The sequence below is a fragment of the Xenopus tropicalis genome, chromosome 3 (assembly GCF_000004195.4).
Source record: "Xenopus tropicalis strain Nigerian chromosome 3, UCB_Xtro_10.0, whole genome shotgun sequence".
Taxonomy (NCBI): domain Eukaryota; kingdom Metazoa; phylum Chordata; class Amphibia; order Anura; family Pipidae; genus Xenopus; species Xenopus tropicalis.
The window spans coordinates 66688867-66701793 of record NC_030679.2 but is presented as its reverse complement, the minus strand read 5'-3'; the positions used below and the strand labels follow the sequence as shown (position 1 = coordinate 66701793).

Below are 12927 nucleotides of genomic sequence, written 5' to 3'. Positions count from 1 at the left end.
ATAGCACTGCCTGTGTACAAAGATGTCATGTTTGACTAATGTCCAAATACCATAGGGTTGCCATCTGGATAGTAAAAATGGTGCTTGATGCCAATGTTATTTATAGAGAAGACAGATAAAATATAGGAAGGTATGTTTTTTTCAAAAAAGGTGAACTCCCCACACAAAAACATGAGAGCTATTAAAAGGTGCTAAAAGTAGGTGAAATTAGATACCCACCAATGACAATCTTCATTGCCAAAGGATAAGGTCTCTGAAATACATAAAGGTTAACTTCTTAGATTGAAGCTATGAAAGTGGGCTGTATACATATTACAATAAAGCTGATTTATAAAGCCACATATCTCCCCAATACCAAATATGTATAGTTTTATGGAGATTTCTGGCATGTATAATTAAAAACAGTACAATATTGAAATTTCCAAGCATAGCAATAGAAACAAGCCAAAAGGGTACCTTCTTGGAAAGTACAGTAAGTTTTTGTTTGTGTGTATATAACCTTCTTGAGTGTAGGAAGTCAAGGGCCGCAGGTAAAAGAGGACTACTAAGTCACTAAATATGGCATGAGGGAGTGATGTGGTGTTTACGAAGCAGTGCTTGGCTGGTTTCCATTGTCTACTGTTGTGTGTGTCCCCTGAGTCAGTTCTGCCCCCATAGGCTATGTGCTATAGCCTTTCCCTCTATTTAGCCTTTAGACTTTCTTAGCTCCAAAAATGTTTTAGAGAAAACATCCCCTGTGTAAACATAATGGTATTTATTTGTACAGTATTGGAACTCAAGATATAGGTGTTAAACTTTTGAATGTCTGTTGTAAGGCTACATACAGAATACCATCTGTGGTAAATTAATGTTTTTGTTTTATAGGAAAGAACCAATGTTTGCAGGTATTTTGACAGTGAATCAGGGGCTTGGCTTATTTTGCCATTATTGTGGGAGATGAACCAAGATTTTACCACACGTCGCGTGCAGCAAGTGAAGGTAACGCCAATGAAGGAATATAAAAAAAGGATGGAAGTATCAAGTTTGGGTGGAAGTATCAAGTATGGGTAACATAGGTGATTCCACTACTGTCTGTTTTCTATACAGGAAGCTTTACCTGCACTAACAGATTACAGAGAGATTATGGCAGCTCTACGGCTCTGTAATTATGATCCCGATGAAGTCATTTCTGTATTTTATGCTATATTTGGTGATAGCCTTGAGAATTCCACATCAGAACATCAAAATTTTGAGCAAATGTTTTTGCATCGGTAAGCCCCAACTGTTTCACTAAATGTAGATGAGAGAATTCTTCTTAGAAATGCTACCCATGTATTTTAAAAACCCAAGTATGCCACAACAGTATATTTTATGTGATATGTTCCTATGAAACTTTATAGCAATATATCAGAATTACTAAGAAAGCATGGCAACAATCTTCTTATTTGTACCTCCAAGATGCAATAACCCAGCAGTATTTACCACAGCCTGTTATGTTGGCAGCATAGTGGCTCAATGGGTAGCACTGCTACCTTGCATTGCTGGGGTCCTGAGGTCACTGCACAAGCCCTGTATGTAAATCACAGAGAGTCTTGGAAAATATGGAAGCGCTGGCAGCTCTGTATCAGATTATTGCCTAAAGTTGTTTTTGGACCTCACACCATGCAGTGCATGGTTATACGCTATGCACTGCATCCCTCAGATTAGGATTGCTAGTAAAACAGGCATTGGTTTGTTGGCTGGGATGACATGCAGTGACTTTAAGAGTGGTGAAAGTTGGGTGACCAAGCAGAGGAGTGCAAGTATTGAGACTCAATTTTTATTACACAAACATATGCAGCACCAGGTGTGGTACAGTAATTTAGTTGTATTGAGCATATGCCCTATAATTTTTTTTTGCTAATCTATGAAAGTGCAACAGTACTAAGGGGCACAAGAGTGTGGCCATTAGTGCTCATCCTGGGAACACTTGCACCTCTGTAGATTTTGGCACCCCCCAGTGACTTAGCCTTTCCTTCTCCTTTAAATATTATTAATTCACTATCTGAATGGTCCAGCTATAAGGGAGTGAAGCCATATGTCTGGTCACTCTAAAATGGACACAGATGTTTTGTTTCTTGATGCCATTTACTGAATTTACTGCCATCTCATTCACTTAACACCTGACAGGAGAAAGGTACAGGTTCCAATTGTGTCAGGAATATGTATGGGAGCTATAGGCACAGCTCTGCCATTTAATGGCTGCAGTGACCTAACATGTATGTTTGCACCTGGTGTCGGAGCACAGCTCCTCATATAAGCCAGATGGCAGACTTTAGTATTTAAAATAGCAGTTTTTTAATATGGGATTATCCAATGGCACTTTGAATAGGTTTTATTTATAGGAAACAGTGTTTTACATACAGTGGTTTACGCAATTTATGTTTTATAAAGACCTGCAATGTTTACAGCTAATGTTCCCCTTAAACTAGTTCTACAGCAGATGTCTTTAGGCTCAGGCTTGCTATGCAGTCCAATATTTGACCTTCCTCATCTTTGCCGCCACATAGTTTGTGAACCACCAATTGCCACTGTCAAGACAAAATGCATAGTTCCTGCATTGTTCCCCTAAGGTTGTAGATATGCTGCAGTCAGATGAATAAAAGTCACCAGAGATACTCCCCAAGGAATGCTGAGGCAGAGTTTCTGGGCACCACACATTATCTGAAAAATTGTCACCTTTTTTTCACCTTTGTTCAGTCCAAAAATAGTCTAAATGTAAAATCTGCACCTGCATGAAAATGCAATAGCTCTGGTGCTGTAGATTCTATATTTCAAGCTTGACAATTCATGTCATATATGAAAGAGCCTACCGTAGCACAATAAAGCTGACATTGAATCCCAGTATGGCTGTAGGGACCACATTGGCTTTACAGATAACAGATAAGCTGTTCACAATAAACTGATATAAACTGGAGCCAGATGTCATTATTCACTGGCTACAGAGCCATACCATAAAATCTGTTAAAACTGTTGTTGTCAAAACTTCTAATACAATCAGTTCCATGCCAAGCTGATGGGGTGCCCTAGGCAACCTGCTCAGCTTGGCCCACCCCAACCAACCCCCCCCCTTGTGTGTGCATGTGCAAACAAGCGCACAGTGCACACACACAAGACGGTGGGGTTGCCGGGGCCACTGCAGTGGGGGAAAGGGTCCGGAACTAGAGGAGGTAAAAGAAGAGGTACCTACCTGGCGCACCTGCACCGTTGCTCCCTAGGCAAGTGCCTGTTCTGCCTACCCCTAGTTCTGGCCCTGGATACAATAGTTGATACATTTATTTTTGGCCCTGTTGAGCATAACTCCTGCAGTGTCTGCTGCCATCCGCCATGTTGTGAATGCACTGGCAGTGATGGGGGTCAGCTGACAAAGAGTGGATTTTCGTGTTTCTGCCCTAAAATTTGCTCCATGTGCACCCACATGCTCCTAAAAAATCCCATAAAAATGTATTGAGTAGCCAAGTTTTACTCTGGTGAACTGTGGTGAGCTCAGGTTTAAGTTTTTCATAAATATGCCCCTAGAGAGAGGGAATCTAGATAGCTAAGTATGACAGAGTACAAACATGATCAGCTATTATTGTAATCCTAAATGTAATTCTTGAATTTAATATTTTACAACTCTTTAAATGAAGATTCTGTATATTCTACACTTCTTATTTCTGCTCAATATTCCAAACTAATACATTTCTATAATGAAATAAAGGGTTTTCTTATTTAAAGGGATATACAAGAAAATAAGAAAATCATTGAAAATTTAAATAAAAAGCTGCAGAGTCAGGACAGAGAACTGGTCAATCTTCAGTTAAAATGCCAGTACCTAGAAGAAGAAAAGGGTAAGCTAATCGATCGCGCTGAGAACATGTCTAAAAAACTGGCAGAGCTGCAAGCAGAACATGAAATACATCAGCAAGAAGCAGCCCGAGCAGGAAAGTCACAGACTCAGTCTGAGAGCAAGGAAAAGGCAGTTTTACCTTTGAAAAAGGAAGCATTATTAAACATTTTGCAAGAATCTCGTGAACTTAATGTCTGTAATAACCAGTTAAGAGTTGTTACTAAAAATGCCTTGTCTGAGATTGGACTACAACTAAGGCACCTTCAGAACACAACAGAGAACATGAACAGGTCAAACAAAGAAGTTGAGGAAATACGTGCTCTCTATCAACGGGAATGTCTAGAGCGAAAGATGCTGTATAACCAACTTCAAGAACTTCGAGGAAATATTCGTGTTTTTTGTCGTTGTAGAAGAGATGACAATAAGGGTGATCATCTAGAATTCCTTTCTGGTGAAGACATTCTAATTAATAATAATGGAAACAAGAAAAAGTTTAGGTTTGACCAGGTGTTCTTGCCACAGTGCTCTCAAGTAAGTGTTCAAGATACAGTACATTTTTTACTCTCCTGCAATAAACATGCTAAGGTTACATGCCTGTTGAGACAGGAACCTAATGATCTAAAAGGCATACTAGAACACATAAAGTGGGCTTTCATTGGCAGAAGCTTTCTTTTTGTAGCCAGCAGCAATTCTCCAGATTCATTATTTGCTGCAAGTCAAAAAGCTAAAAAAAAATTGTCAGCTTTAGTTGTTTCAAGTTTGAAAGTCACATTTGGATTCATTTAGACTGAAAAAAGTGCTAGAATTCACCAATACATTAAACAGAATCTTAGATTCGGTGAATTCCTTCTTTTGTTGGCATTTCTTTGTGTGCACATTGGCACATAATGGGATTTTCACCTCCTTGATGTAAGCAAAATGCAACTGGCACAGTTTACTAAACCAGTTGCAAATTCTTGTCCACACTGGTAAATGGGATGCAAGTCATGGTGTGCACAGTATAGCTGGCACTTTCTATTAGTTTGGAATACTGTGGAAAAGTAAAAAACCTTCAATAAAATGAATGTATTGATTACAGAGCAACTATTGGGAAAATGCAAAGGAAATGGCATACGAGAATAAAAATTTGAATTCTAATCAAAGTTTAGATGGTGAAGCGGTGTAAAATGGTTTGAAAGGTGCAAGGCTAGTGAGTGTATGTAGGGTCCAGGATTTGGGGAAAAATGAGCAGCAGTATGTAAAAGCCATGGAGAGAGAGGGAGAAGATATAGAAAAAATGATCTGAAATGACTGAAAAAATTAAAAAAAAAGTTATTTTGTGTATAGTAGCAGGAATGTGTATATGAAAGATTTGAATTGTTTTAACAACTAACGGGAGGGTTATCAGAAAATACTACTGTTTGAAAGCAATGAGCAGAGAAAAATGATAAAAATAAGTGATATGAAAATTGTTAGTAGAGTTGTAGAAATCCAAAAAATAGGAAAAAAGCTTCAGCAGGTTTCCTATTTTTCCTATTTTTTGGATTTCTACAATTGTATTTGGTTGCAGCACAGAGCAAAAACTAGGAGCTAAAACTTTTTTTCCACAAGTATTTTATACAAAGTTCACTGACTATTTTTATTTTTATTGTTAGTAGAGTATTGCAGTAGGCAGATACAATTGCAGTAACTATTCCTTTAACTAAGAAGTAGACTGGCAGTCTGTAGAAATGGGCCACTCCTGGACAGAGGACTAGCAGGTTAGAAGTGACTGTAGGTTATTAACCAACAAAGTGATCACCCAACTGTGCTGCAGGATGAGAGAAGTGCAAGGGGGGGGGGGGTCACTTATACAGAAGATTATCATTTGTTTATGGGGGAGTTTTGTCAGGAGGCATAAAATGCTAGAAAGAGCACAGGAAAGATGGTGACAATAAATGATTCTGCAATGTTCACCTTCAGACAATAGTCTGATTTAGAACAGACCATTTCAGAAAAATATTTTTGTTATTCATCTTTATTATTTAAAATGTTTAGTTTTAAAGCTACAGACCAGGATCAATGCTGTTCTCCTCTATTCTCTCCTCTCACTTTGGAAATAATCACCCTCTCCATCTTGATTGGATTGGCTGAATCTTGACATCCAATCGTATCAGATATGCGAATGAAGCAAGAAATGAAGGCATAAAGGAGAACCAGTTCAGTGTCAATTTTTTTTAAAAATTTGTCTGCCTGTTTTGGGAAGCAGAGAGCAGATTGTAGCAGCACTGGTCCTGGTCTGTAGCTTCATTACTAAACATTTAAATTAATAAAGATGAATTACAAAAATGTTTTTTCTGAGATGGGCTGTTCACATTCAGACTTTGGTCTGAACATTAGGGATGTAGTGAACCTCAAAAAGCGCAAATATTCGCAAACTTTGCGAACCCCATAGACTTCAATGGGAAGGCGAACTTTAAAACCTAGAAAAGCCATTTCTGGCCAGAAAACTGATTTTAAAGTTGTTTAAAGGGTGCCACGACCTGGACAGTGGCATGCAGGAGGGGGATCAAGGGCAAAAATTTCTCTGAAAAATACTTTGTTGACACAGCGTTGTGTAAAACCGCAAAGGCAGCTGGCAGACCTAGCGGAAATACGCAGTGTTTTTTGCTATTTCGCGCTATTAGCACCATGGAAACGGGATTTGCTGAAAAACGCCATGTGTGGCTTGTGCGGCATTTTTAGGCCGAGAAAAAACGGAGCGGAAAAACGCCACGCGAACCCAAATTGCGAACATACGCGAAAAGTTTGCGAACTTCTGAACACCCAATGTTCGCGCGAATTAGTTCGCCGGCGAACAGTTCGCTACATCTCTACTGAACATCCCCTTTAAATGGGCATTACAAAGAAATATATAGAAAGAGACTCTCAGAGGAGTTGAAATGTCAGACAGTCTACACAGGAATATAATATGTGAAAAAATTGAATAAATTAAATGACAGTAAATATAACATACGTTATTATAAAGCAAAGTATAGCCTTGTGTTACAAAAAGTATACTCTATCATGAATAGTACAGTATGGTGAGAAATCTGAACCAACATATAATTGTGTGAGATAATCCCTGGTACAATATTTTGAGTCCAGTTAAGTTTATAAGCTCTATATGATCTATATAAACTAAAAGGCTATAGAAAACAGAGAAATTAAAAATAATTCTAATTTGACAACTAAAGATTATAATTTAGTTGGCATTAGTAGAGATAACCAGTAATACATTGTTTATCTTCATCATTTGTTTGTTCTCTGTGCCCACGTGAAGAATTGACAGCATGTTTTTGTTTGGTAGGAAGATGTCTTTGAAGGGACACTACCAATTATCAAGTCTTGTGTAGATGGCTACAATGTTTGCATTTTGGCCTATGGGCAGACAGGTTCTGGTAAGACATACACCATGATGGGTCCAGAGCAGAAACCTGGAGTTAATATCAGGTAATGTAAAACTATATATGTTGTGGTTTTTAGACTTATGTCAACACCAACTAGCCATGCTAGAGAACAATGGTTTGTGTCTTTTTGTTGCTAACCTAAAATTTAGGAAATCATATGTCTTTCAATGGTTCATGTGGTTAATTACATTTCTATAGTACAGCCAGGACTGCCACCAGAAATCACAGGGCCCAGTACAACATAATTATCAGGGCCCCCCTTTCCAGAAGGGTTCTCCTGGTGAGGGTGGCCATGTGGTATGGTGTGTATACACATAATGAACTACTCTCCCAACTTGCTCATTATGTGCATGCGCCTGACGTAGGAGCAGTAAATGCGACTCTCAAGCTTACATTACATGTATGCATATAATGCAAGTTGTGTTACTTTTGCACGTGTATCGCCACCCACACCAGGAATTTCCTTCCTTTACAGGTGGCTTAGTGCTGGCAGCTGTATTATTTACTAATCAGCCTTATATTGTGACATTTATATTCCATATATACAGTATATTATGTTTCGGTTCCCAAGCTCATAAGATGGGGGCTACTGGGGCATCTTTGTGAGCACAGATTATACCTGCTAAAAGGGCTGTGATATTTAGCTTTAAGAGAAACTGACACCAGAAATGAAACCTTTTTTGCATCTATCATAACATTGTCTTTGCATGAGCTTTATAATTTTGCCATAAAAGTATTTTCTGATGCTTTCACATTCCCTATCTGATCCTCCATGTTCCTCTATGAGGGGGCTGCCATATTTGTGCAGCAGGAGCCAGTTAGCATTAGAAGCTATAACTGACAGGCTGAGAAGGGACAGTCAGGTTGGCAAAACAGTCAGGTTTAGGAACTTCAAGTAGCAATTGCTTTTAAAAGCAGCCCTATCAGCAAAAAATGATCAGCATGACCTATAGGTAACTTTTTATGCAGATTCATAATTTAAAAAGTAGTTTTTTGTGTCAGTATCACTTTACGTATATACAGGGTATTTGTTTCATAGATACTCAGGAAATCTTGCCTGACGTTATGTCATTATGGGTGACATTTATCAACATTCGGATTTTTGTGGTTTTCTAGTTTCTTGAAACCACGACTAAACTCATTTCCATGAAGTCCACGAATGTCTAGGATCTGGCCTTTTTCAGTAGGATTCGGGTGAATCCAAGTGCCTGTCAAAACCGAATCCGAATCCTTACAAGCACGTGATTTTTTTGTCATGTGAACACAGAAGTTGAACATTTTTACCACACTTTAGCTCATTCATAACCTAAATTGCATATGCATATTAGGATTTGGTTTAGGATTCAGCCAAATCTTTTATGCTGTATTCAGGTTCAGGCGAATCCCAAAATAGTGGATTCAGTGCATCCCTAAAAAAAAGATTCATATTGAAAAATAATGAACAAAGAAAGACACTGAAGAAAGTTGAAAAACACAATTTTTTCATATTGCTGCACAAATGAAAGCACAAAAAGACATAAAACCTCTAAAACCACAAAGCAAAGAAAGAACTTTCAGTTGTAATAAGGAAATCTGCCAATGACTTCTAAATGATCTCAACAGCTTTAGATGGCGTATTTTTTCTTTCGAGATTTGTAGCAATTTTATTGCATAAGTATTGGTGAAAAAATTTCATTTCTTTCGCTACAGAATCGCATTTTTGCACAGAAAAATACAATTCATGAAAAAAAATTCAAATGTTAGTAAGACTCTTCTTTGCCACTATGATATATTTGGAACTGCAGCTGGATGGCTGCTTACACACCATAGTTCAACTGAAGGAGCTCTCTTCACTTATTAGTTTTAGTGTTTTTAGGAGTACATTTATCAAAGGTGAAATAATTGCCATGAATAAAAAAATTGCAAAACCTATGAAAAAAAATCTGTGCCCCCCCCCAGGGCACTCCCGCAATCCGCCATCTCCCTCCTGTGCCGCAGGTAAGTTTCTTTTAGGATCGCTCGGCGGTGGGGGGTCAGAGGGTGTTGGGGGCCTTTGCAGGGGGGGGTGAAGGTGGCACGGGCCATTGGGGGGTGTAGAAGCCCTGGTGGGCCCTGCACCTCCAGTCCAACCCTGTCTGCACCCACCAGAGAATTCTATATCTTAATTTTTACCCCTATGTAAGGGCTTCTGTAGGGAAAAAATGCACTGGCTCTGACCAAAAAGAATTGCAGTGCCATGTCGCCATCATATTTAACTTTCCAAGTGCAGACTTAAACTTATAGGACAAGGAAAGGTAAGAAACATGACAGCGTTGCATTACATTTTATTGGCACCCACAGCTATGTCTGAGCTCCCACTGATGGTGAGCAGCAGGTTGCACATTCCACTAAAAGAAAGATATCCCACCTCCTAACTACTAAAATACTGAAACAAAGGAAAAACAGCTCACTAGAGGTTAAATACATAACTCAAGGCAGTCAATAACAATCGCAGCTCATCAGAGTAAGGCAGTAAGTGCCATAGGACTCATTAGCTTTGCTGTTGCCAGGAGCACCATCTGTTAATGTATTCCCACCAGTGTGCTTCAGTAAGGTATAACAGGCCCTGTGATGCTGCAATTGTTATTCAGGGGAAAAGAATGTTAACAGAACAGAATTTAGACAAAAGCTTTTCTTTTACTTTACTAATGAAAAATAATGAGGGTTACAGATTACTGTTAATTAAGCTCTTTTAATAAGCTACCTTTAAAAACAAAATATAAAGGCATTTTTAGGTTGGTCTGTTTTCTGCAACACCATCATTTGACTACAGACATAACAGACACATATATTTAACTCGTACCTATGCAGCCATTCAGTAGACTAGATGCTAATTTAGTGATGATTGTTGCCTGCACAAACATATAAAGTGTATTCTGAACCAACACCAGTACTGGTAATCCCTTCCTGGATCTGACTGCTGTAAATCAGCACTTTAGTAGCTGCTTTGGCACACAACTGGTAAATGTAGCTTTTGTATAACCATCTCCATTAGTTATATCAGCAACACAAATATATTAAATTCCAAGGAAAACTTTTTGTTTTAAATTAGAAACAAATATATAAACAGATATATAAACCTAACACAAGCCCCAGAGAAAGAGCAAGAAGATACTATAATTACTCATTCATCCACTTCCATATACGTCTGGAATTATCCCATCATTCAGGTAATATTACAGATGCATAGGTTTCCCCAGTTCTTGTAGTCCATATCATCCAAGCTCAATTCCGATAATTGGTACAGCAGCGTAACAACTTGGTACTGGGCCTACTCTTCGGAGGGGTCACGCTCAGCAGCTAACCCAGCCCCATGCCTCGCTGCCTGCCCCCATGCCAGGCAGTGGCTTTAAAGGAAGCTGATCTCTGGTCTGGGCCCCCACCATGACGGTGGGGTCTGCTTCCTCTATAGTTACGCCACTTAATTGATAAAAGGGGTACAGGTATCAATCCTGGCCTAGCCACACACTATTTATAAACAATTTGAAGGCCAGTACCTGTTATGCAGGAAACAGGATAGTTCGAACTGTATTGCAAGGTGTTTTTGTGACATGTCATGAGCAACTTGCAATAACGTTCCCCCCCTTATTTGCTGCATAACTCAAAACAAAGGATTCACAGGCTTTTTATAGACTTTTACTTGAGAACATACTGTACACAGGGATGCTCAGGGGCGCTGCTACCATGAGGCAAGTTGAGGTACCTCGACACAGGCGACACAGCCCCCGAAGTTACTAGTGGTGTCAAAAACGGAAATTCGGCTCTGCTAGTGCAGATACCAAAGGAAGGGGGGGAGGGGCGGCATTTAGACGGCCAAAACCACCCCTGGGGGCGCTGCTACAATGAGGCGGTTGAGAAACTCTTCTTATGCGGCAACAGCTCGCAAGTCACCAGGGGCTGCAAAAAGATTCTCCTGCTAACTTAAGGAGACAGAATTCCAATTTTAAGTCAGAATTTCAGCTCTTCTAATCCCACATGTGTGGGAATTTGAGAAGAAAAGTCACACAAATTTTGTCGCAGTTATTTATTTTTACATCTGCCTTTGTTTTCTTCACAAACTTGAATTTTGACAAACCTTCCTCTATATATTCTTTATTACTTTTTTTTCTCTTCCCTGGAGCTGATTGGTGCTGACTTTTGGTTTGGATTTTGGTAAACATCACAATACTTGCAGTGTTCATTCGATGAGTCGGGCCCCAGACTAGGTTCCTATAGTCTTAAGGTGGCCACACACGTGGCGATCTGCGATCGTCAGATCCGCCACTAACCTTCTGGGCTGAAACAGGCAGATAAGGAGGTAGAAACAATAGGATTTCTACCTCCTTCTGCCGATTCAGCGCTGAAGGCAGATTTTGCTCAGGCGTCTTCTATGGCGCCCCGATCAAAATCTTTTAACTGGCCCGATCGGCGAGTCGACTGATATCAGCAGCTTCCTGCGATATCGTTTGACTCGCCGACTTGCCATACACGCACCGAATATCGTACGAAACGAGGTTTCGTACGATATCGGTGCGTGTATGGCCAGCTTTAGAGTTTGTTAATTAATTATATTACATTAGAGTTTAATCTGAAAGCAGTTTGGATGTGTTTGAGATAATTGAGTCTGAAACTTTCTCTTACAGAAGGATCCTAAAGAAACTACAAGCAGAGGTTTAACTAGTTACAGGGCCCTAAAAATCATTTAGCCCCACCATAAACTTTGGCTATATGACATCTTTTATAAAAAAAATAAATAGAAACTGCTTACCAGTCTGTCTCCCAGAGGCCCAATTACCCTCAGGGCCCCTAGCAGCTGCAGGGTCTGCTTCCTCTATGGTACAAAGGTTTATGAGACATACACAGTGCTGCCAAAATTATAAACCTTTGGAATCTCAGTTATAAGCACAAATAGAAATGATTCCTTTTTTGCTTTTAATTAGATCTGTCAAAGAACTGATACGAATTTGTCAGGAACGGGAGAATATTCGCTATACCACTAAGGTTAGTAATTTAAATGTCTAATGAAAAGCACAATTTGTAGGCATTTATTTTCTAGAAATTTGGGAACAATACACATTTGTACTGTCAAAATGAAGCACATTTCTTTATCATAGATTTTAGTACAGCTTTGGACTGATGTCTTTATTTACTTATTTAGATTTCAATGCTGGAGATTTACAATGAAACTCTTCGGGATCTTCTTGTACAAAATGGCAACACTCAACTGGAGATTAGATCGCAAGGAAAAATGGTAACAGTTCCGGGCTTGAAAGAAATTGAGGTCCAAACAGAAGAAGACATCAGAAAAACCATATCTCTTGGTGAGAAAAATAGAACAGTGGCATCAACTAAAATGAACACAGAAAGGTACATAAAATGCTTTAAAAATCTTAAATAGTTTAAATGAAAGTCTACAGTATATTCCAAGCATTTTATTTCTGCTGAGGAACAGCGGCAAGATAGCAGCTTCATCTATACTCTTTAAGGTTGGACACCACATTGCCCAAAGTATCTGGACACCTGTCTGTTCACAATTTAATTTTAAGGGTATTTATAGGACATTGGTACTCCAATACTACTACTGCTTTAACAGCCCCTGCTCTTCTGGGAGTGCTTTACACTAGAGGCTAGATCATTGGCATTTGCTTTCACACAGAAGAGGATTTATTATTTTAG

General features: G+C 39.1%; 1 protein-coding gene across 1 annotated transcript in view; it reads left to right on the top strand.

Annotated features, from left to right (window-relative positions):
- LOC100490298 (kinesin-like protein KIN-14R) overlaps positions 1 to 12927 on the top strand; it is a 31348-nt gene that overhangs the window by 9730 nt on the left and 8691 nt on the right. Inside the window, exons 6-11 of the mRNA XM_012959944.3 lie at positions 865 to 978; positions 1087 to 1250; positions 3736 to 4378; positions 7155 to 7297; positions 12192 to 12252; positions 12410 to 12618. Of these exons, the coding sequence (XP_012815398.1) occupies positions 865 to 978; positions 1087 to 1250; positions 3736 to 4378; positions 7155 to 7297; positions 12192 to 12252; positions 12410 to 12618 (1334 nt within the window). The remainder of the gene's footprint in view (positions 1 to 864; positions 979 to 1086; positions 1251 to 3735; positions 4379 to 7154; positions 7298 to 12191; positions 12253 to 12409; positions 12619 to 12927) is intronic.